At 44.4% G+C, this 27924-nt stretch overlaps 4 protein-coding genes across 5 annotated transcripts in view; 3 read left to right on the forward strand and 1 right to left on the reverse strand.

Moving 5' to 3' along the window:
- Positions 1–20161, forward strand: part of LOC117756706 — a 34702-nt gene extending 14541 nt beyond the window's left edge. The window contains exons 19-20 of the transcript XR_004612838.1: positions 16171–16175; positions 20150–20161. The gene's annotated coding sequence lies outside the window, so the exon portion shown is untranslated. The remainder of the gene's footprint in view (positions 1–16170; positions 16176–20149) is intronic.
- yipf6 (Yip1 domain family, member 6) lies at positions 1108–2710 on the reverse strand. The gene is made up of 2 exons (XM_034577520.1): positions 2128–2710; positions 1108–1456 (listed from the first exon to the last, which is right to left on the reverse strand). Exons 1-2 carry the CDS (start codon positions 2464–2466, stop codon positions 1109–1111), a joined length of 687 nt encoding a protein of 228 aa, XP_034433411.1. The 5' UTR covers positions 2467–2710; the 3' UTR covers position 1108.
- On the forward strand, positions 2957–7487 carry snapc1b (small nuclear RNA activating complex, polypeptide 1b). The gene is made up of 11 exons (XM_034577504.1): positions 2957–3198; positions 3813–3972; positions 4203–4359; positions 4445–4585; positions 4673–4777; positions 4858–5004; positions 5640–5693; positions 6032–6094; positions 6211–6349; positions 6873–6944; positions 7072–7487. Exons 2-11 carry the CDS (start codon positions 3842–3844, stop codon positions 7107–7109), a joined length of 1047 nt encoding a protein of 348 aa, XP_034433395.1. The 5' UTR covers positions 2957–3198; positions 3813–3841; the 3' UTR covers positions 7110–7487.
- Positions 8462–27248, forward strand: syt16 (synaptotagmin XVI). 2 transcript variants are annotated; one of them, XM_034577475.1, is made up of 7 exons: positions 8462–8652; positions 18518–18754; positions 20983–21210; positions 22796–23037; positions 25097–25558; positions 26159–26348; positions 26457–27248. In XM_034577475.1, exons 1-7 carry the CDS (start codon positions 8640–8642, stop codon positions 26768–26770), a joined length of 1686 nt encoding a protein of 561 aa, XP_034433366.1. In that variant the 5' UTR covers positions 8462–8639; the 3' UTR covers positions 26771–27248. The 2 variants fall into 2 exon arrangements, with proteins under 2 accessions (XP_034433366.1, XP_034433367.1); XM_034577476.1 differs by having other exon boundaries at positions 8464–8652; positions 18581–18754.
- The last annotated feature ends 676 nt before the right edge of the window (positions 27249–27924 follow it).

Genomic DNA, 27924 nt, shown 5'->3' on the forward strand with positions numbered 1-27924 from the left:
TTTGCAAAAGAGATGACAACTACACAAATACTATTTATCCACCTGCACAGAACAATATCCTGAATGTTCCTCCTGGATTTTGTTGGTATTTACATTTTTCAAGTTAAAAGGGTAAATAATAAAAATGTTGCAGCTGGATTTAAAGTGTTGCTGCCGACAGAATGATTGACGCACTCTGAATGATTTATTCATTCTGTTAAATCAGTGTTTTTTATTTAAACGAGTTGGATTTGTACAGAAAGTAAAATGTCTGATTTAGTCTGAGAGCCGAGCCTGAAAAATACAAAACATTCAATCACTGCAGATCAAATATATTTTAATCTTTTTTCTTTGATGTAAATTAATACCCATAAATTAAAAGACATGACCAGACAGTGTTAGTGATTTAAGAAGAGAAATGACAGGTTCTCTGAAACAGAGCAGGGGTCAAAGGTTAATGGTCGACGGGCAGGTTAGTCGACTAATCGCAGCCAGAGGTTCCCTCAGGACGCCTTTGAAAACCAGCGAGGGAGGATGACGTGTACGTGTGAACGCATCAGCTCACCGACAGTCTGCAAGTGGACGTAAAGACAGAGATCGTGAAGATCAAGACATTTGAGACGTCATCTGTCGTCTCACGAAAAGAAAAAATCAACCCCTCAGAAAAAACATCAACAAAAATGCAAAAGAGCGAAATGAGATGACAGACGACCGTTTGGTTTCTTGGTCGAGCTGCGTAAAAGTGTCAGAACCCCAGAGTGACCGAGAGGAAGAGACAAATGAAGGTAGCCCTGGAATTCTAACATTCATAAAGCATTTCTATATACAAGCTTATGGACCTTCTTTTTTTATTTTACACAGCTTTAGGAGACAAACTGGAAGAATCGGAACATTTTCATCAGCTTTTTCAAACCCCGTCTGCAGTGCGGCGTCGACTCAGCATAAACCCCCTGCTGCTCCCTAAGGAATTATTATAATGTCCCATGAGTCAAGAAGCTGAAGCTCAGGAACACGTCAGTCACGTCAGTAGTCGTTCAAAGGCAGATCCTAGTGTTCGTCTGAGTCCTTCCACGAAATCAACCTCCCTCGTCTTTGCCGACTCAAATCCAGTCCTGCTGCTCCTCCTCCTCTACTGCGAGGGCGAGAACGTCAGGATCATCCACCCGATCACGAAGTAGAAGAGGAACACCGGGTACACCACCAGCGCCTTGCGGTTGGCCGGCTGGCTGTCGGCGAGGAAGGCCGTGGATGCGAAGGTGGACCAGCCGAAGGACGCCGTCACCACCACCAGGCGCACGGCGAAGCTGACCGTCCCCGAGCCGCCGATCAGCACGATGCGGCACACGGCCATGGCCACGGTCAGAGGCATGATGCAGTAACCCAGCACGCACAGGCTCTGGAAGAAGGAGATGGTGCCGCCCAGCAGCTTGGAGTTCAGGGTGATGATGATGGAGCCGAACCAGATGATGACGAAGACCTGGACACGGGAAGACATCACAACATGTGAACATGGAGTCAGCTGAAGTACGCAAGTTATTCCTAGCCCTGATATTTAACGGAATTATATGTTTATGCTGCTGCTGAGTCGGGTCAAAGGAGCAGTGACGTCAAAACCTTCAGTCCTTCACCCGGAGTTCAGCTCCGTCTTCAGACCTGAACCTGGGCTTCAGGGGGTCTGGACTCTGAGGGTCTGGACTCTGAGGGACTGTGGCCCCAGGACGACTTCACTTTGTGATCATGTGTATTTTGGGGTTGTACGTAACATTCTTGTGAACATATCTAAATAACGCTTCGTGGGAATCTCTCTAGATTTAGTACAAATGCTCATTTGGACTCAAAGTTGAACTGATTAGACTCCAAAGGTCAAAGGTCACAGTGACCTCGTGAATCTGGAAAACAGAAATCCAGATTGAAACTGCACTGGTCTGCAGAGGCTCACAACCACAGTGGTTTAATGGTGTGAAGGAAAATGAAGTTGAGAACCACTTGTAGAGCCAATGTTCGTGCATCCTTGATTTTTGATATTTCCCTCTCTATCAATTTCTCTGTCTGTCTCTCTCTGTCTCTACCTGTCTCTCTCTCCCCCTCCCTCCCCCCACACAGAAACCTAAACCCAGAAGCATGTGGACAATGAGACTGGTGCCGGACCTCAGCGAACTGGGGCCCCCCCTGGTCGTCGGAGTCGGCCGCTCCGCCCTGCAGCAGCAGCGCCAGGGTGACGCAGAGCAGCAGCGGGCCCCACAGGTCCCAGTCCCGCAGCAGGGCCGAGCTCCGCTTCGGGTACAGGACGTGGATGAACTTGTTGCCCACCGCCCGCAGGTCCCGCAGGACGGTCTCCTTCACCGGCTCGTCCAGCGTCGAGTACTCGTCGTCTCTCCTGGAGGAGCCGACGGGGACGGAGATGTCCCCCTCCACCGGGATGTCCTCCGAGATGGACACGTCTGACAATCCGGCGAACGGCCGGCTGGCGTCGTCCGCCGCCGCCATCTTAACCGCGCAGGGAGGCTTAGCACACGGGGGCTAGTTCCGCTGGAGCCGGAGACACCGACACAACCAGGCCAACGTTAAATGTGACAGACGCGGAATCGACCCCACGGTTCTGAACCACTGGATTCAGATCCGGTTCATCCGGTTCGACTCCTCCACGTCAGCCGAGCTTTGTTTACTTCCGCAAGACGTCATCACGTACATCCGGGTGGAGCGTTCACGTACACTGGCTCAAGTCGGAAATCTGATACACGTATAAAATTATATTTTCTTAACTTGTCTGTTTTCTCTTAAGTATAATAATGAAAGTAATAATAATAATAATAATAATAATAATAATAATAATAATAATAATAATAAACCTTATATAGCAGCCTGCTTTGACAGCAAAGCAAGAAAAGTAAATATTAGAGAAATAATGAGCAGGATGTCACGAGGAGAAAACCACGTTCAGGGGGTCGGGAACAAATGAAATGAATACACATAGAGCTGTGTCACATGAAAACATGAAAGAGTGACCTCATTCATTAATATGATATGATAATAAATATGATTTCATTTTAAATCTCACTATTAACTCTCAGGTGTCAAGCGCGTAATAACGACGGTCCTTGAAGGCATCATTGACGCTGTCGATGACGCATTACACGTGCGACGCTCGTTGTGTTTACGTTAATTTACGTTCACTGGCTCCAGAGAAACACGTTTTCTCAATGAAACGTTTAAAATATCGTGAGTTTGTGTGTCTGTGTTGTGTTCACAGTCTCTGAGATTGTGTAGGATTCAGTTGTGACCTGTGTGTGTGTGTCTGTGTTGTGTTCTCTCAGGTTGTGTAGGATTCAGTTGTGACCTGTGTGTGTCTGTGTTGTGTTCACAGTCTCTCAGGTTGTGTAGGATTCACTTGTGACCTGTGTGTGTGTCTGTGTTGTGTTCTCTCAGGTTTTGTAGGATTCACTTGTGACCTGTGTGTGTCTGTGTTGTGTTCTCTCAGGTTGTGTAGGATTCACTTGTGACCTGTGTGTGTCTGTGTTGTGTTCTCTCAGGTTGTGTAGGATTCAGTTGTGACCTGTGTGTGTCTGTGTTGTGTTCACAGTCTCTCAGGTTGTGTAGGATTCACTTGTGACCTGTGTGTGTCTGTGTTGTGTTCTCTCAGGTTGTGTAGGATTCAGTTGTGACTTGTGTGTGTCTGTGTTGTGTTCTCTCAGGTTGTGTAGGATTCACTTGTAACTTGTGTGTGTGTCTGTGTTGTGTTCTCTCAGGTTGTGTAGGATTCACTTGTGACCCGTGTCTGTGTTGTGTTCTCTCAGGTTTTGTAGGATTCACTTGTGACCTGTGTGTGTCTGTGTTCTCTCAGGTTGTGTAGTTTCTTTGTGAGATGGATTCCTGCAGGAAGCAGCTGAAGTCGGATTGTGAGCTGCTGCTCGGCCACTTCCAGAAAACTGAGTCCGTCCGATTCCAGGTTTTCTCCCAAATCTGGAGGGAATCGAACTTCACACACATTTTCTAGTAAGTTTAACACAAAACATCACAACTGTGTTTAGTTTTAGTCTGTGAAAAGAACTGATATCTTTTCATATAGCCACTTATCAATATTAATTGTCGATGTTTACATGAATGTCTTTGAAACCAAAAGTAAACCCAAAGCAGGACGTGAGAGTTTTCCAGATCCTTTCCTCTGGTCTGAATCAGGTTTGTCAGTTTTGAACCGAACACGTGTGGTTTCTCTTGTTCTGCAGCGGCACCGTGAGGCACGAGAAGCGAGCGTTCAGCCGCCTGGTTCTGGATCTCGCCTACAGCTACTTCCTGCCGCCGTTCAGCTTCCAGATCCGGGTCGGGGGACTTTACCTGCTGTACAGTTTGTATCAGTGTCAGACCGCCTCGCCGCCGGAGCAGGTCAGGACCTCACCATCCACAGGAACTTTAAATGAATGAAGTCGCACCTGAAACACAGTGAACGATAAAGTTCTTCTGGCTTCAGATCCGTGTGGCGCTGAAGGACTGGGACGAGGCGATGAAGTTTGAGAAAGACGCCGCGGACGCTCAGCACCTCGACGCCGTCTACATCCTCCGCCGGCTGATGTTCCTCAAAGCGTTCCACTTCACCGCCATGCCAACGCTGGTGAGCTGGCCGCCTTCGATCAATTGTTTGTTTTCTCTCCTTCCTCTGTCTTCATCCCCCCCCTTCCTCCTCTTCCTCTTGTCCCAGCTCGCCTTCAAGAAGAAGAGGAAGATGGCGAAGTCGGCCTTGTGCGAGCAGTTCGTTGAGCGAGCGTGTCGTCCGCAGGAGCTGATCAACGGCGATCTGTTGGAGGTAAGAGCAGAGAGACGGTCGATCCTGGCTTCAACTCGGACAAACGGGCAAACTGAAGAATCGTTGTGTTTCTTCTGCAGGAGTTGTCCAACATCCACGAGCTCTATGAGAAGATGAAGACGTCCATCTCTTTGCCGTCGGAAACCTCCGTCAACCTGATCCACAAAAGCTTCGTCCCTCAGCTGCGCAGCACTGTCCTGGATTTCCACAAATGGCAGCAGAACAAGGTGAGAACCTCTTCAGGTTTCTCCTCAAAGGAAACCGTGTGTTTGCATCTAACAATTTCTAATGAGGAGTAGATCAGCAATCTTCAGTTCAAAGTAAAACCCAATGAACTGATCCATACTGAGGGAAGATGATGGCTACACATTAGAGTGTGGATCAGACCCGAGCCAGGTTCCGACTGACATCTGTGTCAGGAACAGGGTCTGTGCAGCTTATTTTCACATCAGGTTCAGGTTTGGTTTGTTTCCTCGGTTTCAGACAGAAAAACTCGACCTCCCTCTATTGCACAAAACTCTGAAGGAAGGATTCAAATGGTTCAATGATCTTTATTGTCTTTATACTTGGGTGCAATAAAACTGTGGAAGGCTTCTCTCTCCAGTCAAGAAGATCTAAATGTGAGTGTAAAAATATATAATCATGTAAAGAGAAAGTGTGAAAACATCAACAACAGTCGTAGCAGCAGGAATAAGAAAAGTTAATGAGGGAGGTAAAACCAAAGTTTTCCTCATGACCCTCTGAGGCCTCCGTAGATCTCTTTTTAAACTTCTTCTTTGACGAATGCACATCTTTGTTGCCATGAACCTGTAGAAAACCTGTTTCTCTCTGTTCCCCTGCTGATGCTTTCTTGTGGCGTCAGGATGCGACAGACCAAGATGAAGACTGTGGGGAGGGAACTTCGTCTCAGCAGGAGGTGACTGACACGACTTTAAACTTTACTGAGCTCATCACGTCACTTAAAAGTTTGATTAAAGTATATTTGGTGTCTTCTGTGTGTTGTGAAACTCTCTTTGTGTTTCAGGATTCTTCACGTGTGTGTTAATTACCTCCACACAGGAAATCACTTTATACAAATTGTATTCATCATAATTAGAACTGGATTGTATAAACTTACAGGATTTTATAATTCTCATATTATCAAACCTCCATGTTTTTCTTCTGCCTTTTTTAAAGTTGTGATAATAACCACAACCAGAGAGCGGCGCTGTTGTCTGACTTCCTGTTGTCTGACTTCCTGTTGTGTGTCCACAGTGCTCCAACAGAGCCGGCCTCCTCGCCTCCATCAAATCAAAAGCTTACGGAGAGGCAGCCGAGGTTTGCTTTTATTTCTATTCTTCATATTTTCTTTAAAGTTGAACAGTTGGTGAAAATGTGCTTTAATTTCCTTTTTAAAAACTCATGTGTGTGTGATTTTGTATTTGTGATCTCAGGCGTCCAAGTCCCGTCGCCACCGGCAGGTGGAGGTGGATCCGACCAGCAACGAGTCGGGACCCTCCAACACACAGGGTCATTCCAAGAATACTAAACCGTCACTCAAAACCAGAACCAATGAGAACATCCGCATCTCAGGTAAACTCCTCCCACTACTTACAGTTGAGGTTTGGGATGAAGGTGGAGTTTGTGTGTTTAGAAAAGTGTGACATCGTTATTCATCATGAGACATTGATATAACTGCAGCTTGTTTACTTTGACTTACATTCATTTCCTGGAGATTTACTCTCAACTCAAACTCTGTCCCATAAGGACGACTGGTCCCCACAATGTCACTGTATAAACACATATGCTGTGTTATTTTTATTATCAATTTATTCATTTTTCATGACTTTTATGTTCATTTGATTAATTGTTTGGTGAATTTACAATCATGTAAAACAGAAAAGTAACTTTCACCTCACAAACACGACATTAATCCCAATTTCCTTTTTTATATAAAAGCGGAAAAAACAAATATTAGAAAATATTTCCACACACACACAATCACATCAAGTTTTATTGCACAAAATGTTTGTCACAGATCCACACGACACTTCATCTCAGGCTTTAATTCAAAGTTGTCGAATGGACTGAAGGATTTCTCTGAACTTCTTGTCAGGTGACCTGTGGAAAGATGCCTTGTCGACCACTAAGATCAGTCGTCTCACCGGTCTGGACCCAGTTACTGCAGGTAGACAGCTGTCACTCAAACCCATCGTGTTATAATAATATTCCTTTGTGGTTTTATAATGTTCCTTTTAATCTCATTTGTAGTTTCTTCCATTTGATGATGTTTTTTTTTTTTTTTACTTTTTCAGAAAAACTAAAACAGTTTAAAAGATTCACCTGGAAATGAGGCCGACGCAGAATCGACCTTTGTCTCGACCGGAGACACTGAACAGAGATTTTATTTGAGAACACACTTGAAAATGTTTTTACATTTTAATTTATTTTAGTTTTTCCCTTTTAATGGTTTTTAATGAAAACACAAACGGGTCTGAGGAAGAAAAACTGCTCATGTTGCAGAAAGTGAAGAAAATAAGAACAAAAATGTCCCGTGTTCGTTTTGAAAATCAAAAGATATGTGGGAAATACACTGTTCATGTTCAGTTTTAAATCTGGTGTTAAAATGTTTTATTACATTTCAGTGTTTTGTATAAAAAAATATTTTTAACAGTATTTTGGTCTCTTGTCTCTGACTTCACTGGATGTTCTACAAACTAAATGGCCAAAAGTATGTGGACACCAAGTCCAGAACTGATGATGATTCTGAGTTCTGTGAGTTATTGTAAAAGTTATTTTCAAATCAAACCACAAGATGTTTACAGCGAAAAAATGTTGTTTCCTGGAAACGACAAATCTGAAACGAGAACATTTCAAAGGTTTTATTTCATAAACGTATTTCATACTGTACATTTTCTATGTTTCTGTGAATATTTGTTCATCTTGGGAGAGTTTTTTTTTTATCAAATAACTACAAAAAAAACGAACTGATCACAAACATGAAGATAAGAACGACTTTGAGAAAATTGTATTTTAACGTGTACTTCGATTTCTTCATTTGGTTCATGTCTTATCTACTAACATGGAGGAGGTGGAGTTTGTGACCTGTACTGCAGCCAGTGAGTTTGAGTCCTTTTGATATATTATATGAATATTAATACTTTTTAAAATATTTGTTTATTAGCATCATGTCACGTGACCCACTGGCTCTTATTTAATTTTAATAATAGTTTTTAGAAAACATTTTTTTTTTATATATTCCAAATCACGTGATCCACTGACTCTAAACCTCTGCTGATTATTACTCTAGATTAAACAGGTCACATCTCTTTTTATACGATATTAGAGTTTATTTAATTTTATATAAATATATATATTTTAAAATATCTTGTTTTTGTGAATAGCTTCCGTGTCACGTGATCCACTGACTCCAAACCCATGATAATTATATTATCACTCTATATAAACAGGTCACATCTCTTTTTATTGGATATTAGTGTTTATTTGATTTCCTATGAATTTTAATAATTTAATATATCTTGTTTTTGTCAACAGCTTCCGTGGCACGTGACCCGCTGACTCCGAACCCCCACGTGACTGTTTTATTAAACCAGACAAAACACCGAATCCAGTAAAAATAAAAGTGAGTTCACGTGAATTAAATATCTTTCGATCACAAAGTGTGAAACCTGAGGAGGTGAAGATTTTCAATCCGCCCTCCGAGAGAACGGGTCTGCGCGGTGCACACAGTGTGGATGTGTCCCACGGTCCGTGAAGGCGTCCTGGCTCTCGGTTCTGCGGCTGTGGACCCGGAGCGGCGGGACGCTGCACCTCAGTGCCGCGCATCACTCTCCCGGAGCCGCTGTGACGAGGAGCCGGAGTCATGGCCCCGGACAGTAAGTACCTGCTCCTCACGGGGGCTTCATGCTGCGACAGGTTCGATGCCCCGTCTCCTCCTGCCTCCTGTAACGAGCAGGACGAGGAGGCCTCTTCATCCTCCTCCTCCTCCTCCTCATCCTCCTCATCCTCCTCCTCCTCTTCATCCTCTTCCTCCTCTTCTTCACCTAATGCTCTCCTGTATCTATCAGATTTCTGCTGTTGAACGTCTCTTGTGATAGAAACATAACGAAGCTGCTCCAGGATCAGCTGATCATGTTCAGTCTATTTTTACATCTCCTGCACCACAACAACACTTTCTGATCCAGAAGCTGCTCTTCATCAGTTCATCCTGTTTCCGCGGAGCTGCCACGAATATACAGTTGAATGATTAGAACATTTGTGCTTCATTAGAATAACTTTAGTGAAGATGAATTCATATAATCAAGTGTTTGATCAGTGGGGAAATGCTGCAGCTCGTTTATGAGCGAAATATGAAATATGTTTATTAGAGAAGATCAGTTGGTTTTAATAGAGCGATTCAGTAGCAGCAGGATTTCGTGGCTTGTTATGAAGTGAGAAAGTATTTCTAACAGAATTATCACTGAACCAGGAGCGTTTCAAGAGACTTCAGGGCCCCAGAGAAATGTGACCTGGGGCCCCCTACATCACCCCCCCCAAGAAAGACACTGATACCAAACTACCTTCAAATGACATTAATAGATAAAGTACACACTGTAAATACTCTTAAATAATAGTAAAGTACAAACCTCCACCACCACAAAAGTTGAAGTTTCTTCTGTCGTCTCATGAAGTTTTATCAACATCGGTGTTTTACTAGTTTCTCAGTCGTTACTGACAATAAGTACATTTGCATTTTTATTCAGATGTAATAATATTTGTCTAACAGCTGCTGCGGGCCCTGGCAGTATTTACTTTAGCACTGTTCATATTCTGGGTTGGTTTCTAATTTAATTTAATTATATTATATATATTACATATACATATACATATATTTTTACTGTGACATATTGCTGCACTTTAACTCTAAACAGGTTTTTTCAGGTCAAACTGAACAGTATCATTAACAGAACTTCATATCATGATTTAAGTGTTCGGCAATAATTTAAGAACATTAGAGAACATATGATCATAATGATAATAAATGTCCAAAGTAAACATCCTGTCATCTTACTCCAGCAGCAAATATAAACCTGCTCTGAAAAGTGGTTTAAATTATTATAATAATAAAATTAATTTCTAAGTTGACGATGAGAGTATTGAGTGTAATGTAGTCTTTATGTATAAATGAAGGAAATGAATGTTGTTGATTTCATTAATTTTGTTGCCACGGTAATAAACAAAGTTTTGGTCCTTTGGTCCGAGGAACCTTTCACACCTGATGCTCTGGCTTTCAACTAATAACCTTTGTCTGTTTTATTTTATCCATCTTCTTGCATTAACGTGTTTAAAAATCGTGATTGCACCTCATTTATTTTCTGTTTTTATGTGTGTGAAGCACTTTGTAAACATGTGTTTTTAAAAAGTCCTGCTAACTAAGTTTATTGTTATTACCGTAAAGCTTAAGTACGAAGTGTTGAACGCACCACGCTCACATTTAGATAAACGCGGTGGTTGGTTCTGAGCGAGCCGAGCGCCGCCCTGCTGTCCATCATGTGTGATGATGGACAGGTGCGTTGACAGGTGAAGGATCAGGAGTTCCTGGATGTGAGATGAACGACGGGGTTCTGAACTCAAATACAGAAACACTGAGAGTTCATCAGAGTTTTTCTTGCTGCCGCTGAAAACACGACTTCAGGAAATGTCTTCAGTTGAGCAATACGGATACTTCATCGTTTATATATATTCTACTTTAAGTTGTGTGTACTTTAAACCTCATGCGGACGCTACCTCCGATCCTGCCTCTGTGTGTGCTACTGAGCAGCTTCTCCTCACCGTGCTCCATTGAACAGTAAGGAGCAGTCGGCCATTGTGGTTCTTGTGGCCTAGTTACAGACTGGTTCGATGTCTAATTCATCGTCCTCTCCTCCCCGCTGTGGGCGCCGGCTGCCGGCTGATAGGCTGACTGAGGCCTCATGGGTAATCCTTAATGCTTGTGTGCGTGTGCATGTGATTAGCTGCATCAGGAAACTGAAGAACCACGTTTGTTCCTGTTTATCTGAGTTCATGGAGCTCTGGTGATTTTCACGCTGCCTGACGGGAAACTGACTCATCACCGCCACTTTGCTCCAAACGGCCGAAGGAGTCACTTGAGGATCTCTCGGGGGGGGTTTAAATTACAATGAGTGGTGATGAACGCACTCAATCCTTGTATGTTGTCGCCTTATTAGGAAGTTGTCAAACAGTTGGAGAGACGTTTGTGTCTCTTATGAGTCTAGATTAAATATTCCATCTCTTTTTGCTCCGTTTTCGTCTCCACCACCGCTTCACGTCATCCTTTGCTCTCATTGTCGAGACCAGCTGGTGAAATTTGACATTTCCTTCCTATGATGGTTGAGTTGAAAGAAACAAACACACAACAACAACAAATGAGTGATCTGTGCTCTGTAGCTGCTCGATGTGGAAATAAACAACTGCTTGGTATCAATTTCAGTTATTGCAGGTTTCTCCACATGTAGTAAATGTGCTAGTAAATTAAAACTATGAGCTGAAAGAGGCTTAAAAAGCTCCATAGAGCTTCCACATGTATGAACTCTTTCTTCAGGGTTAGAAAAGTTAAAGTTTTGTTTCCTGACGGTGAGGTTTGATGCTTTAAATCAAAAAATCGGAAACAAGTGATTTAAGAAACACGCAGAATGTTTCTTGAATCATTCGACTGTTCGAGGGGGAAAATAAATTCGACAAGTTTGTATCCTGAAGATGTTTTCTTTGAGGTTTCCAACATCAACACTGAAACTTCAAGCTCAAGAGAAAGTCCAGATAAGTAGTAGGACGCCTTTAACGCTGAAAAATTAGGTTGATCAGTAGAAAGTGAATCAGCAAAGTTATTTAAATCTTTTATGATAATAAACTGGAGCTTTTTGAGTTTGGGATCCAGCAAAATAAGAATTTAAAAAAGACTGATTCACGCTTTTTATTTCCTTTTTACAAAATATCCATCATCTTATAAACTAATTCCTAAATCGCAAAAATCATTGGCAGACTAATAAAGTAAAATAGTTCGTATTTCAAAATGACAAAAACTTGACTCTGTGGGAAAGAGCTTTGTGGAACTTTTGACTTTCAAACCAAATGGTCTTCATCCGGTAGAATAAAGAAAACTTTCAACAACAGCGTCACATGATCAAACTTCATCGTCCTCATTCTCTTGTTGCTGAAAATGTTCCCAGACTTTAGTAGTTTGACATTTCAGCACTTTATTCTCCGACACCACCGTGAGCGAGGGGCCACTTTCTGCACCTTCCTCCATGTGGTTGTGTCTCGTTGGTATTTCAGGAAGGGAACGGCCGCCTCGCCCAATCAGGAGGCAGGAAACACACGTTGATTGACGGCTCACGCAGGAAGACGCAGAACAGCTCAGACCGAAGAATCAGATTTCGTAGAAAGGACAAAAGATAAAGTTTAGAGTTAAGAGGAGGAGGCGAGTTCGTCTCCGTCGGAGTTGGAGAGTTTTTTATTTCTCTAAAAGAGCCGCGACATGTCCAGAGAAGAAGAAAATCATCCAGCAGCAGCATCCAATGTGTCAACAACTGGATACTGTGAGTTTTTCATCTGATGGTTTGAATCCTGGTTCGGCCGAGGTCTGTCTGTGTGGAGCTGACATGTTGTCCCCGTGTTTCTGTGGGTTTATGCAGATGAAGGTGTTGGGTTAATTGGAGATTAGTTGATTGGAGGATGGTCGTGAGTCTCTGTGGAAAATAGAAAGTGCTTCATAATGTTGTTTATTTTCACCTGAATTGATTCACAGACGTTGTCGAGACGATAAAACTTCTTTTATCTCTGTGACGTGAGCGTTTTAAACTGGATCTTGTGTCAAATTCTGCTGTTTTGAAAGTTTTGCAGCTCAATTTATTCGTCGAGATGAACGTGAACACGGTGAAGTTTGAGATGATGGATATCTAAGAGCAGTGTCTTTGTATTTTCCTGCTATAGTTAGTTTTATGTCGCTTGCAGTTCATGTGAACATCTTAGTGGTCGTTTTGCATCTTTTTGTGGTGTTTTTGATTCATGATAAAGTTCTGACGAAGCTCAACCAACAGGCCCGTGATCCGCTGGGAGCTGAGAACCAGACAGAACCAGGGCTTCTCAGGGTTTAGGGCTCGTCTGAGAATGATGTCTTCAAAGTCCATTCACTGGTTTGTGGCCTTGCTCAAAGCTATAGAGCTGAAGGTGAACGAGTACTGACTTGACCGAGCACTTTGCTGAATCAGTGTTACTCCACATTCTGTCTAACGGGCCCCTAACTGGTCTGAGTTATGGCCCCTGGTTTGAGTTCCAGATCCACTTCCGTCCCACAGTCCAAAGACTCGCACGTCAGATGGAGCCTTCCGTCGTGTGCAGCTGCAGTTCAGTCTTTCACCAGTAGGTGGCACCTCAGCATCACTAGTGTGAAGACACTGATTCTCCGCCTCCTCCGGCTCTGATCAATATTTCTGAATAACTGATGGTGGAGTTGTGATGACGCACGTTTTATTTGTGACGCATTAGGAGGACGTGAAAATCTGAACTGTTAAATAAAATCCTACAGATTCTAATCAAATATATATATATAAATACTATGTAAATATTAAAATACTTTGTTGTGGTTAAACATTATAAAGAATTCCTTAAATAGGAACTTGTGTAAATCAAAGCATGATATTTTACAGCAGTAACGTTTTATTATCAAAGAAGACAGTAACTGTAAATAAAGATTAAACATAAGAATAAGAGGACGTGTATTATCGCAGTTTATTATCACATGAACCTAATTGGACGCTGTCGTTTCCAGTGGTGCCTGAAGGCAGCGTTGGTTCACTTTGTATTCAGTGAAGGTTTGAATGTTTTGGTGACTTGAGCTTCTCTCTTCTTCATCGTCTCTCCTCCCGACCAATCAGGACAAACAGACTGACAGCGCCATGGTAACATGAGACCTTCTTACGAGTGGGTGGGAAAAGGCATACTCATTATACCTTAATAGAGCCTCTGGGTTGTTTCCAGGGAAACTATGATTTTCAGGTGTGTGTGTGTGTGTGTGTGCGCGTGTGCGTGTGTGTGTGTGTGTGTGCGTGTGTGTGTGTGTGTGTGTGTGTGTGTGTGTGTGTGTGTGTGTGTGTGTGTGTGTGTGTGTGTGTGTGTGTGTGTGTGTGTGTGTGTGTGTGTGTGTGTGTGTGTGTGTGTGTTGTGGTCAGTGGGTTTGAATCCGGCTGAAACACGATGTGCTGATGTTTCTGGATTGATTCGACCTCCTGTCCCAACAACAAGAACATCAGCTCAGCTGTTTGTGTGTTGAGTGCAGCCGGGTCAGTGAGCGTCACATGGATCTGGAGTGTAACATAGTTTTTAATGGGGCTGTTCAATATGCTGATTTTATATATATATATAGTGTTTAAGCAATGATTCATATTATGTTCTGTAGTTTAACATCAGAAAAGCTCAAAGCATCACTCAGACGATAAATGGAAGAATCTCGTCTGTATTCAGATTTTCTCTGAAACCACTCGTCTGATCCAGCTCGGCGTTGTCTTGCTGAGGATCCGAGGAAGTGAGTCAGTTAACGTGAAGTTAAAGTCAGAACCACTACGAGAGCAGTGCAGCATGAAGAAAATTGACATCACACACTTGCCGGGGTTTTCTGGACGGTGGAACTCAACTGTGACGGCACTTTCTCCACCGTCAACCACACGAAGAGACAAAACTTTAACTGTGTCCAGCGGCTGCAGAGGAATCTTTGTGTTCGGTCTACGAAGTCAGGGCCGACTCGCCTGGTCTACGTAGCATTTCCTGCCCTTTCTGTTGCATCGTATACTTTGAGCCACACGCACAGCTAGCTAGCTGGCTAGCTTCATCGCCGGCGTGCAATGAGACCTGGGATAGGTTTGCCCAAGACTGATCCACCCGTTGGCTCCTTCGTTCCTCAGGACGCGTTCTGGCTGCGTTCGAAGGAGCCTTCAAAATGGCGTAGCCCAGTGGCTCTGCTGTGACGCAGTTGTTCTTCCAGTGCAGCCTCTGAATTGGGACACAGCTAATCAGTGTTTGGCTCAGGACCCAAGGAAGTACAGCGTTGTGTTGGGTTATCGCAGACCAGCAATCAGCCTCCACCCCACAGGCCCAGATTGAACGGGCACTTTACTCGTGGTTATAATCTGTAGAAGGAGCAGGAGACACACGCAGACTCCTACAAGTAATTACCCACATTAATGAGTGACCTTAAAACGAACTGACAGAGGCCGCGGGCGCTCTTTTATTCAATCGCTCAAAAAGAAGAAAGAATCGACTACAAAGCCGCGTGTTCGTCCTTTTCAGGATGTCTCGTATCTCTCCTTAATGAGCGGTAACGTCGTGGCCTTCTCCTCCGCCACTGCCGCGTCGCCGTCTTCTTCTAATTCCCCCCCCCCCCCAGCCTTATCTAACGCTCACATCAAAGTGTTCTCTTCTCCCTCCTCTGGAGATCCTCACTTCAAAGTCGGGTTGGAAAAGTCAGCAGCTGCATAGTAATGAGGGGATCAGGATTAAGAATTCACACACACACACACACAAACAGGCTTTCAGCATCGTGTTTGTCGCAGATTAGATATTGTGAATTTTTTATTGCCGTTGCTTCGTTCTCTGCGTCTCGTGAGCCTGATCCGATGCCTCTCGTTGAGTTCTGGGTCAAACGCCTCCTTATTTCATTCATTCTCCATATTTAAAAATTAATTCTTCCCATGTGAGAATACAACAGGAAATTCTGCAGAGAATTCCTAGTGAACTCGTCGGTGACGTATTTAACAAGAATCGGGATAAAACAGAGGAGCCATAATGTCTGCAACTTATATTTCCGGAGTTCGTGTTCGAAAACAGTTTGTTAGTCCTGGTTTTCCTTCCACAGAGAATAATCTACATCGATCTATTCAGAGGTAAAACCTGAAGCTGAGAGAGAAGTTGTTTTTAGCCCTAATTCCAACGTTTCTGTCAATTTTATTATTATTATGTTTTTGGAATTTCCTTATTTCCTCACAAAGTCAAAACAGGTGCTACACCATGTAAGCGAGTTTAGCATCGAACTTCATTCTTTTACTCATCGAGTTCAAGAGCATTGAACAACGTTTCAGACACTTTCTCCGCATTTCGTTAAAAGCACAAGATGGCGGCACACGTTTGTTGCTTTGGACCAATTTTCATCGTCCATCTTGATTCACCGGCAGCACGGGCCTGTCAAAGCATTTATCCACACGGTGAAATCTCGTGAACGGGGATGGAAGCGACTGTGTGTGAGACTCAGAGAAGAAGAGTTCGCAGGGTTGTATCGATCAATATACAGATTAATTTGCAATTGAACAAAAGATGACACGATAATGAAAAAGATCATGGTATCTCTAATAAATGTGAAGCGTGAGGAGATGTTAGGAGCACATGGAGTTGAATGAAGGGCAATCGAGTGTGTGTGTGTGTGTGTGTGTGTGTGTGTGTGTGTGTGTGTGTGTGTGTGTGTGTGTGTGTGTGTGTGTGTGTGTGTGTGTGTGTGTGTGTGTGTGTGTGTGTGTGTGTGCAGCAGGTGCGAGGCCAGACTTTGACCCGGGGTTTCTTCCTGTCCATCTGGATGCAGACAGTAGGAGCCTCTGAGTCTCCAACACTGAGCTCAGTGTCTGACTGTCAGAGCAGCTGAGAGCGTAACTCCACTTTACCGCTGCACCCGAACACACCGTCATTTACTGTTCCTCCAGCAGTTGTCAGGATATTTCACTTTGGACCCGAGTCGCCATCCCACGCGTTGTACTGGTAGTTTAGACCCTCAGGGAAACAGATCATCATCGTCTCCTCGCTGCCGCCGGCGTCACAAACGTGTCGGCGAAGGAAAGAGTAGGCGGTGGTGATGTTTTTTTTTAAAGAGCCAAACTCAGACAGGGTTGTAACGTTCAGGTGTAAACACTTCCAGACGTTCCTCTGTGGGCGAGAGCAGCAGCAGCAGCACATCCAGAAAGTAATACTCACAACACCTTTTATTTATCCAGCACCTTTCATACACAAAGTGCAGCTCAACGGGCTTTACACTCAAATCAAAGACATGAAATAAGAAGATCAACAGGAACACGTTCGCAGTAAAACAAAGACTTAGGATTAAAAAAGACATAAAACTTAAAGACAGTTTGTAAAATATGAAGGACAAACTTGTATTTGATAAATAAACCATGTGCACGGAAATGTTCAGCAAAAAATCCAATTCATTTCTTATCATACAGTAACTGAATAACACACACACTGTTACATACACACACTGTTACATACACACACTGTTGCTTGGTGACGTGTTTGACGCAGATTATTAATTAGGTTCATCAAGTGTCTAGCTTCTTAAAACTGAGACAGAGAAAGTTATTAAAAGATTGTTATTGAAATAAATAAGAGATAATAGTATTACACACACACACACACACACACACACACACACACACACACACACACACACACCCCTACGCTGTCTTTGGCGTCGCCTCTCAGTGGGATGTGTACTCATCTCCATTTGCTCCCATTGATTCTCTTCTCTGCTCTGTGAAATGTTACCGTGGAAACAGGAGACGGCGACCCCCCCCCCCCCCCGCTGTGCGTTTCTATTCATCTGCATTGAAGGCGCCTCAGACGCCTCGTTGAGAGCAGAGCTTCACGTTATCGCTCGACGTCTCTTCTCTACCTCGGTGTCGCTGCTCCTCTGCGTCTGGTTTCTATCTGTTTGCCTCTCGCCTCAGCTGATCTCTTCTTCATCTTCGTCTTTTCTATTTGCAGAATCTGTCTTCACTCCATCTTCAGAATTCTTTTCAAATCTCTACAAATATGTATCTTCAAAAAAAAAAATGTTGCAATGGATTAATTCTTGCCAATCTCTTCCTTGCAGTTTTTAATTCAGAGTTAGTTTTAGAAGCAGCGAGTCTCACAGACCAGTGATGAGCATTAGTGTTGAAAATAATTTTGGTTTCAGTTTATTGGACCGATTGAAGACACCGCACACAAATCCCATCCCAGAAATATGAATCTATCTGCGCAAATACCAGAATCTGATTAATGTGAGAACTGAAAAATGAAAACCAAAACTGAAAAAGGGAAAAAAGTAAAGGGAAAGACTGAGAAACACGAAGAGAGAGGCTGAAACACAAAAGACAGAAACAAAGAACAAAAAAATGCTAAGAAATACTGACGCACAAAAATATAACACAAAGAAAAACTGCAAAACTGAATTGTCCATGTAGCTTTAGCCTCAATCTTTTATCATGATATCATATATGTTGCTATACGTTTATTTATGTATATATACGTACTTGTCATGTAAATAAACTTGTGATTAGCCACCAAAGCTAATGTCTCATCACTGTTGCCACGGTTTCAGGCCCAAGCTGCACATGTGTGTGTCCTTCACATAGCAACAGTAAATAAGGGGGCGGGGCTTTTTTTTCATGTTACTCACAATTTATAAACAAAATTACGACGAACTGAAGAAAATGTATTTTTTCAGTTCATTTCTTGATGCAGAAAACTGTTCACTTGTTACACTGACCCTGCTGGTGAGCAAGGCACTGAAGTGAACTCGTACTAAAGTGTCACTCGTTCTGTCTGTGTATCACATATACCATGCGTACTGTGTGTGTGTGTGTGTGTGTGTGTGTGTGTGTGTGTGTGTGTGTGTGTGTGTGTGTGTGTGTGTGTGTGTGTGTGTGTGTGTGTGTGTGTGTGTGTGTGCGGGTGTGTGTCCAGGTTGTCTGTTTGTGTGGTCTGATCAGTGTGTCATTGTGTGTCCCCTCTCCCTCCTCCTGCCAGTCACCCCAGAGGCCATCGGCTTCCTGTCCGCCGTGGGCGTCTTCATCGTGGCGTTGGCCGTCCTCTTCCTCTTCATCAACAAGAAGCTGTGTTTCTCGCGTGTCGGCGGACTGCCCTGTCTGGAGGAACATGGCCGCCGGAAGAAAGGACGACAAGGAATCCGTCAGGGTCTCGGTGAGTGACCGACTCGAGATGCTTTCTGACGTTCACTGAGTTTCTCCGATGAGCCGCAGAGTAAAAAGTCGCTAAATCCTGCAGCTGCTTCCTCTTCTTCTTCTTCTTCTTCTTCTTCTTCTACTGTTTAATTCTGTCTCTACTTCCTGTGATTGGTCCAAAAGTCCAAACTATCCAACAAAGTGTTTTCACTGCAAACCAACAGAACCATGGAACCGTTCACACCTGATTTGTATTTATGTTCAGACTAAAGTCAAAAGTCTGAAACAAACAAATACACGACTGAGATCCACCGAGCGTGGCTTTCTATTCATGGTTAATCTATTACATAAGATGAGTGTGTGTGTGTCTGTGTGTGTGTGTGTGTGTGTGTGTCCGTGTGTGTGTGTGACTCCAATTAAACTGTTGTGGAGCAGAGACAGAACGTGGGTGAGTGTGTAGTTGTGCAGCAGGTTTCTGTGGGTGTGAGTTTGTGTGTATCGAGTGAGTCAGACACACACACAGAGCTTCAGAGCTCACAGTATAAAACATTAACCGTCGCACAAAACACTCGTCTCCGTCTTTTGTCTCTTTTCGTCGCCCTGTGAAACTCTGTCTTTCCTCCCACTTGTCAAACAATGACAACACACAGAGCAAAGGTCACTAGAGGTCGACTGAATATTAGCGACCTGTGCGATTTGTGCTCATTGCATTAATCGCACCAACCTCGTCGTCTGACTCTCAAAAACAAAATGAATAACATATACAGCTCTGGAGTTTCAGTCACAGTGAGCCAGCTGTGCTCAGTTCAGGCACTGAACCTCAGCCCAGATGTTTCACCAGCAGGTCGGAGCCCTTTTCAAAGTAACTGCTGAAACAAACAGAAACTCTGACAGGTTTCAGAGGCTTCGTTATCGGATCTGAAACAACAGCAGCAGGATGTTCGAGCCCAGGCGGAGTCTGAGAGTCGAACTGTGAGCAAACACCGGGTTGTCGGTTCCTCGCCCGCAGCAGGTGCAGTCTCTGGTATTTCCAGTTGGTTTCCTGAGCAAACAAAACGTCCTGTTTGCAGTCGCTCTGTAACATTCACAGCTCGAAACCCTCTGGAGCCGCTCAGGGAGAAGGTAGGAGCTCGTTATCAAAAAGGTCGTTTTAACCGAATCGATAAAACTGACTCGTCACTTCCAGTTAATTTGTGTTTCTGTATTAAAGCATAAACCACTTGTGGGAAAACTCCTCCAATACTTTTCAGCTAAATATTCTTGTTTTCGGTCCATGACTCATCATGTTTTATGTTTTTATTTTTCAGTATTTTAGTAAATTCAGTGGTTTAAAGTGAATCTACTTGATCCACCTGATTGTTATATTAAATTGAAATGAATTAAACCTTCAGCATTTTTAACAGAAAATGGTCAGTGGGTCATTTTTGATGCCAATTCACTTTGGTATGAGTCTGGAACCGTTTTTATGTAGACTAGAACTGGACTGATTGACTAGATACTGTGTGTGTGTGTGTGTGTGTGTGTGTGTGTGTGTGTGTGTGTGTGTGTGTGTGTGTGTGTGTGTGTGTGTGTGTGTGTGTGTGTGTGTGTGTGTGTGTGTGTGTGTGTGTGTGTTACAATCACTGATCCATGTTACTTCGCTCTGAGAGCTGCCGTCTGTGAAGAAGACAGAAGTTAACCGACCAATCAGCTGTCACTCGCCCACTCAAAGAGCGGCTTCCTGCTCTGTAGGTAACCATGGCGATCGCTCAGGTAGCGACGTTGACCTGCACTTGAGAGGGGGTGGGGGGGTGGGGGGGGGAAGCGTCATTCATTCAGCTGTTGCTATCCAATTATGGTCAGATTATTATAATGACCCTCCAGCCCTGTTAATGCTGGGGGGGGGGGGGGGGGGACTTGTTTTCTGAGCGTTAACATCTCACGAAGGAGCAATAATTCTACACCTGAGGCCGTAATGAACCTGTGATCATCAGTCAGCTGCTAGAGATTAAAAACTGTAATAACTATGGTTGACACACAGACACACAGCTAAAATATTAAATTGAGACTGTTTCATAACCAGTTAAAAATTGGACAGTCTGTCCAGGATCCAGCGATGAACGATGATGGTTCCTGTTTGAAACTCACTCCATTCTCATGCTTTCCTTCCTCCTGGATTTCCTCTCCTCTCTTTTCTCACACTCCTTTATCTCCAAAGCTTTTTCCGATTGTCAACCCCCCCGTTTCCCTGCGTTTTTCTCCCTCCAGTGAACAGCTACGGTGACAACGATGGCCTCAGCTCCTCCGACAGCGAAGACGAGGTCCTGAAGCAGTTTGAGATCTCGGTGTCGCGTTCGCAGAGCTTTCGCTGCACAGCGGCCAGCGGCGGCGGCGAACAGCCGGCCCAGCAGTCTCAGCTAACGTTGGGTCGACGCCACAAATTCACGCGACTGTCGGACCAGGAGGAGGGCAGCACCGAGCCGTCGGACTGTGAAGGTGTGGCTCTAATCTCCTCTTTAACTCTAACTTCCTCAGGAAACATTACAGGACCACCGGGCGGCTGTGGCTCAGGGGGTGGAGAGGGTCGTCCTCTTCTTGTGCACGAGTGAGGGGTGGACAGGTGGGTCGCTGCGGCGTCAGCAGTTAAGTGGGTGTTGTGCTGGAGGAAGAAGGAGGGAGCTCGAAGTAGAACCGCTGCTCCTTCACTTGGAAAGGGGACGGTTGAGGACGTCTCCTGGGCCTGGGAGGAGCCGGGAGGCTCTGCAACCCTAAGCGTAACTTGTGGTGTTTGTGCGTCTGACTCGCTCTCGTGAACGTGATATCTCACAAAGTTGTTACTAACGTTCATTAGGACTCGAACGTGAACTGATTAGATTTTGTTGTCAAAGGTCAAACGCAAAAGAAAATTCCTTGAGGGACATTTTTCAACTTTGCCAGTGATTACATTCTGGTGGTCAGAGGTCAAAGGTCAAGGTCACTGTGACCTTACAACACAACGTATATGAGAAGCTGGTTGTTGAATTTGTTTGGTGCAAGTCACTAATTTACAAGGTAGAGCACACACACACACACACACACACACACACACACACACACACACACACACACACACACACACACACACACAGACACACACACTGGCTCGTGACTCACTCCAGCTTGTTGCTATGGTGAACTCTTCATGCAGCTATGGATGTAACACTTAGAAGAACCTTAATGACAATGAATTGGAGATAATTGCTTTAGAACGGTCTGAGGTACGGCCTGTTCTCCGACTCCTTCTGTCTCGTAAAGGCCAACGTCTGACAGATCACACAATAACACTCGAGCCCAACAAGGTTCAGGTTTAAATCTCACTAGATCGTCTCCTCTGCTCAAACATCACCTCAATCTCTCTTTTCATTTGGTTTCAAGCAAAGTAACAATTCCTGCTTTGTTTTTTTGTTAAATCTTTACTTTTACAGAATATAAACACAACTTCTGTCGTTATTTGTGTGATTGTGTCTCCTGGACTGTCGGCAACATTCTCTGCATATATGTTTGTAAGGTAAATTATAAAATGCAATACATATTTGCTGTGTGTTCACAAAGCTGCGTCACCATCCTCGTAGTAGTTACCTAGCAACACGGCTGAAGTTGGACAAGTTTTACTGCCTCGTGTGTTTTTTAACACATGTACCGTTAACGTTTCAGAGTGGTTGAAGCGTGACACTCAGGCATCGGACGTCTTATCGCTTTCCGCCGCCATGAATCCTGGGATAGGTTGAGCCGAGAAGGATCCGCCCACTCGATCTCCCCCTGGTGGTTGTCATAGTTAATTACCTTGTGTGGCTGCAGGGGGCGCTGTTGCTCAGTTACTGTTACATAGTGTTGCTTTAATACATCACCTGAAGGCCACTCAGATGAGCATCTTAACTTTTCCCTCAGTTTAGTCGACTTTAAGTACAGAAGTTAGCGGGACATGTTCCCCAGTGAGAAGACGTCCTTACCGTCAGTCATTTGTCCTCTGACCCACAGGTTTAACACCAACCACCAGAGGGGCTAATGCTGACTTTCCCACCCTGTTGCCTTCCCTCTGCAGAGATGGCGGCTCAGAACCAGTCGGGCTTCCAGGACCCGCTCTCGGCAGCAGTCGAGGAAATGGAGAGGGCGTCCTCCGCCCCGCCGGACAACCCGTCTCTCCACGAGACATCAGACGCCAGGGACAGTCCCGCCCCTAGTATGAGGCGACCGGCCGCAGACGGCAGCGAGGACACGCAGCAGGCTGCGCAGGATCACGACCAAAATGACGTCACGGACAGCTCCTCCACCTGGAGCCCCGAGGTACTGCAGCCTGACATTTAGCATCATTGAAGCTTTTATCATTTACAGTTTGACAGAGTGTAAACGCTGAAAAAACATGAGAAATGAATTGTTTCCCCACATTCTGGTCATCACCTAAACCAAATAGACCAGGGGATTATTTAACGGGGTCACAGAGCTGTTTACCCATCATGCTTTGCAGAGGTGTCATCATTCAGCGGAGGATTATCACTCGTTATCCTCTCAGGTTCATTTGGACACGAACCAAACACGGCTCCAGGTTTTGTATAAATAGTTGATATTTCCTTCACTCTCACTACGAAGCTTTGGCGAACAAACACACGCTCATGAATAATGATCACTGTGTGTGTGTGTGTGTGTGTGTGTGTGTGTGTGTGTGTGTGTGTGTGTGTGTGTGTGTGTGTGTGTGTGTGTGTGTGTGTGTGTGTGTGTGTGTGTGTGTGTGTGTGTAAGAGTGTATAAGTATATAAGTAAATACATAAATACATGCACCTACATGTATTTCTGTGTGGATGGTGTTTTCAAGTGTGTATTTTTTACACAAGTCTCGGGTTTGTCTTGTCTGTGTGTGTCTGTTTTTGTTTGCGTGTCTGTGTCTGTGTATGTGTGCGTGTGCGTGCTCTCAGTCACCAAACCACACTTGGAAATTGGGAGCAATCTGCGCAGTAAACACCCCCCCCCCCACCCCCCCCCCCCCCACCCACACACACACACACACACACACACACACACACACACACACACACACACACACACACACACACACACTCTCAGGGTGATACTGACATCTACAAACACTTCATAAATAAAAAACGAGGTCGCATCAGTGGAGCTACAGAAAACCACATTGGAGCAGTTTATTTATACAGTTACATAACACCAGTGCGACTGCAGCTAATAATACTCGTACCTCTACTCTGATTACTGCCACTGTAAGTACTGTACTTTATTACTGTAGTAATAGTACTTTAACAGATGCTGCTTCATTTCAAAAACACAACACGCTGAACCTTACACTCAGTAAACGTTGACATATTGAACAAAATGTCGCAGAGGGACACAAACATATTGGCAAAGATTCAAAATAACTATCAATATATTGATAATGTCAAATAGACAGAAAAGTAGAAAAGCCCATAATCAGATCAGATCCATATTATTATTATATATCTATTGAAGACGTACTGTATAGCTGTTGTCTATTGGTAATAAAGGAAGACAAGAAAATAATAATTAAACATGATAGAAATTCAATCAAAGAAAGCGAGGAGGACAAAACAAAAACCCATTTATGTCCCTTTGCTGTTCGATGTAAAGTCCGTCTGCTGCTTGTGAGCTTCTCGTTCTAAACAATATACAAGAAATAATAAAACGTCACTTGAGTGTTTCGACACCTGCTCAGAGGACGCTGCATATAAAAGATAAATCCTCCTGAATCTGTCGCCCTGCGGCAGATCTGAAACGTTTCAGTTTCTGGGGACGAGCGTGAATCTGTTCATTGAGCCGAGGAGATTATGTTCAGAATGTCTTTATGTTGGAAACACGTGGGCTGAAGGAATCAAGGCTCAAACCGTCTTTTGTTCTTCGTCCTCAGCGGGGCCGGTGAGAACGTTCTTACTGTCGCTGGAATCGATTCTCACCTGAATCAGTGATGCTTGGTTTTAATTCAGACATTTTTCAAACCTGTGAATGTAAATATTAAATCTTTTGCTGGCCTCTTGTTGTTGTTGTGGTGTTTTGCTGGTTCCCGTGTTTCTGTCCCTTCCCAGATGCTCCCATTTTGACGTTAGCCTCATCGGAGGTTTACTGTAAATCGCTAAGCCTCTTTGTAGATTGTAGCTTTTGTTTGACGTGTGCTTGGTAACGGCAAAACTCCACAACAGCAAGAAGCCAGCAACGTGTTCCAAACCTCAAACTTTAACAAACCAGGTTCGTTACAGCTTTAAAACAGCAAATATCAGTGATGCTCTGGTTTGTCTTGATGATTTCTCACTTTGAGTCCAGCGGAAACACAAAGGAACAGGTTGGATTTTTAAATTCTTTCTTGTGACCTTCTCAGCAAGAGCAGCCTCCCAAAGAGGAGGTCTCGTCTCAGCCGGCCAGCTCCTTCTCTCGACCCCCCATCTCCACATGTGGAGACCTGGTCCTCTCCCTGGAGTACCGTCCCGATGTGGAGAAGCTGCTGGTGTCGGTGGTGGCGGCCCGGGACGTCCCGGACAAGGCTCGCAGCGGGATGGACTCCTGGCAGGTGCACATGGTCCTGCTTCCCTCCAAAAAGCAACGGCACAAGACGTCGGTGCAGAAAGGCTCGCTGCCGCACTTCAACGAGACGTTCCGCTTCTCGCGCCTGGAGCCGTCGGACCTGCAGATGTCGGCCATCAGGTTCCGGCTGTACGCACTCGGAGGCAGGATGTCCCGGGAGAAGATGATGGGAGAGAAGGTTCTGCGTTTGGGAGGACTCCACCCGGGCGGAGGGACGATGGAAACGACGCTGGTTCTGGAGCCTCGCAGTAACCTCAAGGTGGGAGTGATGTAGACAACAGGGTCGTTAAGTGAACTGCGGTCGGCCTCCTGTTCCGTGCTCATACTCACGTTGTGTAGCCTCATTGCATTATCAGCTTGCTTTATTAGAACTAATTAATTCGACCACAGGGGGTCGCGACCTCGTGAACCGCGTAGAGCACCAAGGCCGAACCAGCTCTCGCTCTCATTCATCGGGAGCTACTTTGAGAGCTCGGGAAACCACAAAGTTAGCTCGTTAGCATCGAGATAACTGAGATACACCTGAGATTTGTGTTTTTATTTGTGTTTTGTTGTTTTGTTCTTGCGTCTATCGCGTGTTACAAGTTCGTTGACGTCAGCAGACTCCATCTTAAATCTAATGTGAGCTACTGTCGCACATAAAAGTCAAGGAAGGTCTCATTTTAAAAGTTACGTTCACACAATTGTCATTTACAGTACATGTAGTTCAGTTTCTTACATAAAGTATAGAAACGTTGTCATTTGAGAATTATGAGAATAATAACATTATTACTACTATTCACATTTTCGTGAAAAGTGACATTTGAACCTCACCACTGTAGTTTGAGTAAGACCTGCTCCCTGTGTTTGTCTCTGTCAGAGCGTGGACTCGCTGCTGAGTCTGTCCACGGTGTCTCAGAGCGACAGCGCCTCCTCCACTCAGTCTCTGACGCACGGCGGCGTCCCCGAGCTGCTGGTCGGCCTCTCCTACAACGCCACCACGGGACGCATGTCCGTGGAGCTCATCAAGGGCAGCCACTTCAGAAACCTGGCCATCAACAGACCACCAGGTCAAACACCTCACTGACAAACAGTACAATACAAAACAAGAAGATAACTTACATTTGTTTTCTTTCTCCTCTTCTTCTCCTCCTCCTGAATCTTCTCCTCTGGTCCAGACACTTACGGGCGTCTGTCTCTGCTGAACTCGGTGGGTCAGGAGATCTCTCGCTGTAAGACATCGGTGCGGCGCGGTCAGCCCAACCCCGTCTACAAGGAGACCTTCGTGTTCCAGGTGGCGCTGTTCCAGCTGTCGGACGTCACGCTGCTGGTGTCCATCTACAGCCGGCGCAGCATGAAGCGCAAAGAGATGGTGGGCTGGATCTCTCTGGGTCAGAACAGCAGCGGCGAGGAGGAGCAGCTCCACTGGCAGGACATGAAGGAGAGTCGAGGACAGCAGGTCTGCCGCTGGCACGTCCTGCTGGAGGCGTAACGCCGCTGCCGGACAGGATCCAGGTTCTTTTTTAGGTTGAAGCAAGTTTATTCTTTAGTAAGAGGAAAGAAAAAGACAGATCTTGATCCTATTCACTGACAGGACGATGCATGTGGCACTTCACCTCCGTCCAAACCTGGAGGGGAATCGAACCTTGTTCTGTGGAAACGTGAACAAATTCATCTGCTCCTGGAGGCTGATGGAACTAAATAAAATGAAATAAAATATTTTATTGATGAATCAAATTAACTAAATCAAAGACAGATGTTACACAATGAAGCTTTTGAATTTGGATTCTGTTGCACGATTCTCCGCTTTCTTTTTGTCGTCCAATCATAAATGTTTTTGTAAACTTGAAGGTTTAGAGCAGAAATGGTTTTAACTCCATCAGCCTCAAGGAGCTGGGAATTTATCCTCTTCTGTCTTCTGTCTTTGTTTCTGTCACAGGATCCTTTCGGAGACAAATTTCAGTTAAAAACAAAAACAAAAGCTGCATCTTCAATTGGGAAGAAGTTGTGTTTTGGGTCCGTGGTTATGTTTAGGTTGAGGGAGGTTCGTGGTTTAGTTTTGGGAAACTTCTGGAAATGAATGCAAGTCAACTAATGTCCCCGAAAATGTCCTGTGATAACATTTGCAAATCAAAGATGCACCAACGTGCACAGCAACCAGCTCGGTGCAGGTGCGTTGAGGTGAAGCAGAGAGGAAACTGAATAATCCTCTCAAACGGTTCAACTCTCCTGCAGAGCGACCGGGTCTTTGTCCAACCGTCTGAAGACAAAGAGACTGAGAATGAAATGAACGAGACCAATAAGGACGGAGATACTTTAGCTTTTTTTGCATGAGCATGGTGGCTGCTTCATGCACCCGTCGGTTGTGCACATCCTCAAGAAGTCCACATGGACACTTGCAAAAAGAATCAAGCTATTTTGAGACTGTTACGTTCGTGCACGGCAACAAACCGTCAGTCGTCTGAGCTGTTATAATAAATAGAAGAAAGATGGGATAAAAAACACGCAAAACATTAACAGACGGATGTTAATAAAATCTAAAGCATAGATGTCGTAAAATGTCTGAAACGTTTCCTAATCTAAAGTCAGTTTAAAAAGATCTGGACGTTGTTCGTCTCAGTGGAAAAGACGATTCCAAAAGAGGGT

This window comes from Hippoglossus hippoglossus, chromosome 22 (genome assembly GCF_009819705.1).
Source record: "Hippoglossus hippoglossus isolate fHipHip1 chromosome 22, fHipHip1.pri, whole genome shotgun sequence".
NCBI lineage: Eukaryota > Metazoa > Chordata > Actinopteri > Pleuronectiformes > Pleuronectidae > Hippoglossus > Hippoglossus hippoglossus.

Excerpts from the sequence above, each read along its gene's own strand:
- yipf6 (XM_034577520.1), bottom strand. The coding sequence starts at position 2,466 with ATGGCGGCGGCGGACGACGCCAGCCGGCCGTTCGCCGGATTGTCAGAC. Across the intron at positions 1,457-2,127 it reads GGGGGCCCCAGTTCGCTGAG|GTCTTCGTCATCATCTGGTT; the intron begins GTCCGGCACCAG and ends TCCCGTGTCCAG.
- snapc1b (XM_034577504.1), top strand. The coding sequence starts at position 3,842 with ATGGATTCCTGCAGGAAGCAGCTGAAGTCGGATTGTGAGCTGCTGCTC. Across the intron at positions 3,973-4,202 it reads AACTTCACACACATTTTCTA|CGGCACCGTGAGGCACGAGA; the intron begins GTAAGTTTAACA and ends CTTGTTCTGCAG. Across the intron at positions 6,095-6,210 it reads CTTACGGAGAGGCAGCCGAG|GCGTCCAAGTCCCGTCGCCA; the intron begins GTTTGCTTTTAT and ends TTGTGATCTCAG.
- syt16 (XM_034577475.1), top strand. Across the intron at positions 18,755-20,982 it reads AGGAATCCGTCAGGGTCTCG|TGAACAGCTACGGTGACAAC; the intron begins GTGAGTGACCGA and ends TTCTCCCTCCAG. Across the intron at positions 21,211-22,795 it reads CGAGCCGTCGGACTGTGAAG|AGATGGCGGCTCAGAACCAG; the intron begins GTGTGGCTCTAA and ends TTCCCTCTGCAG.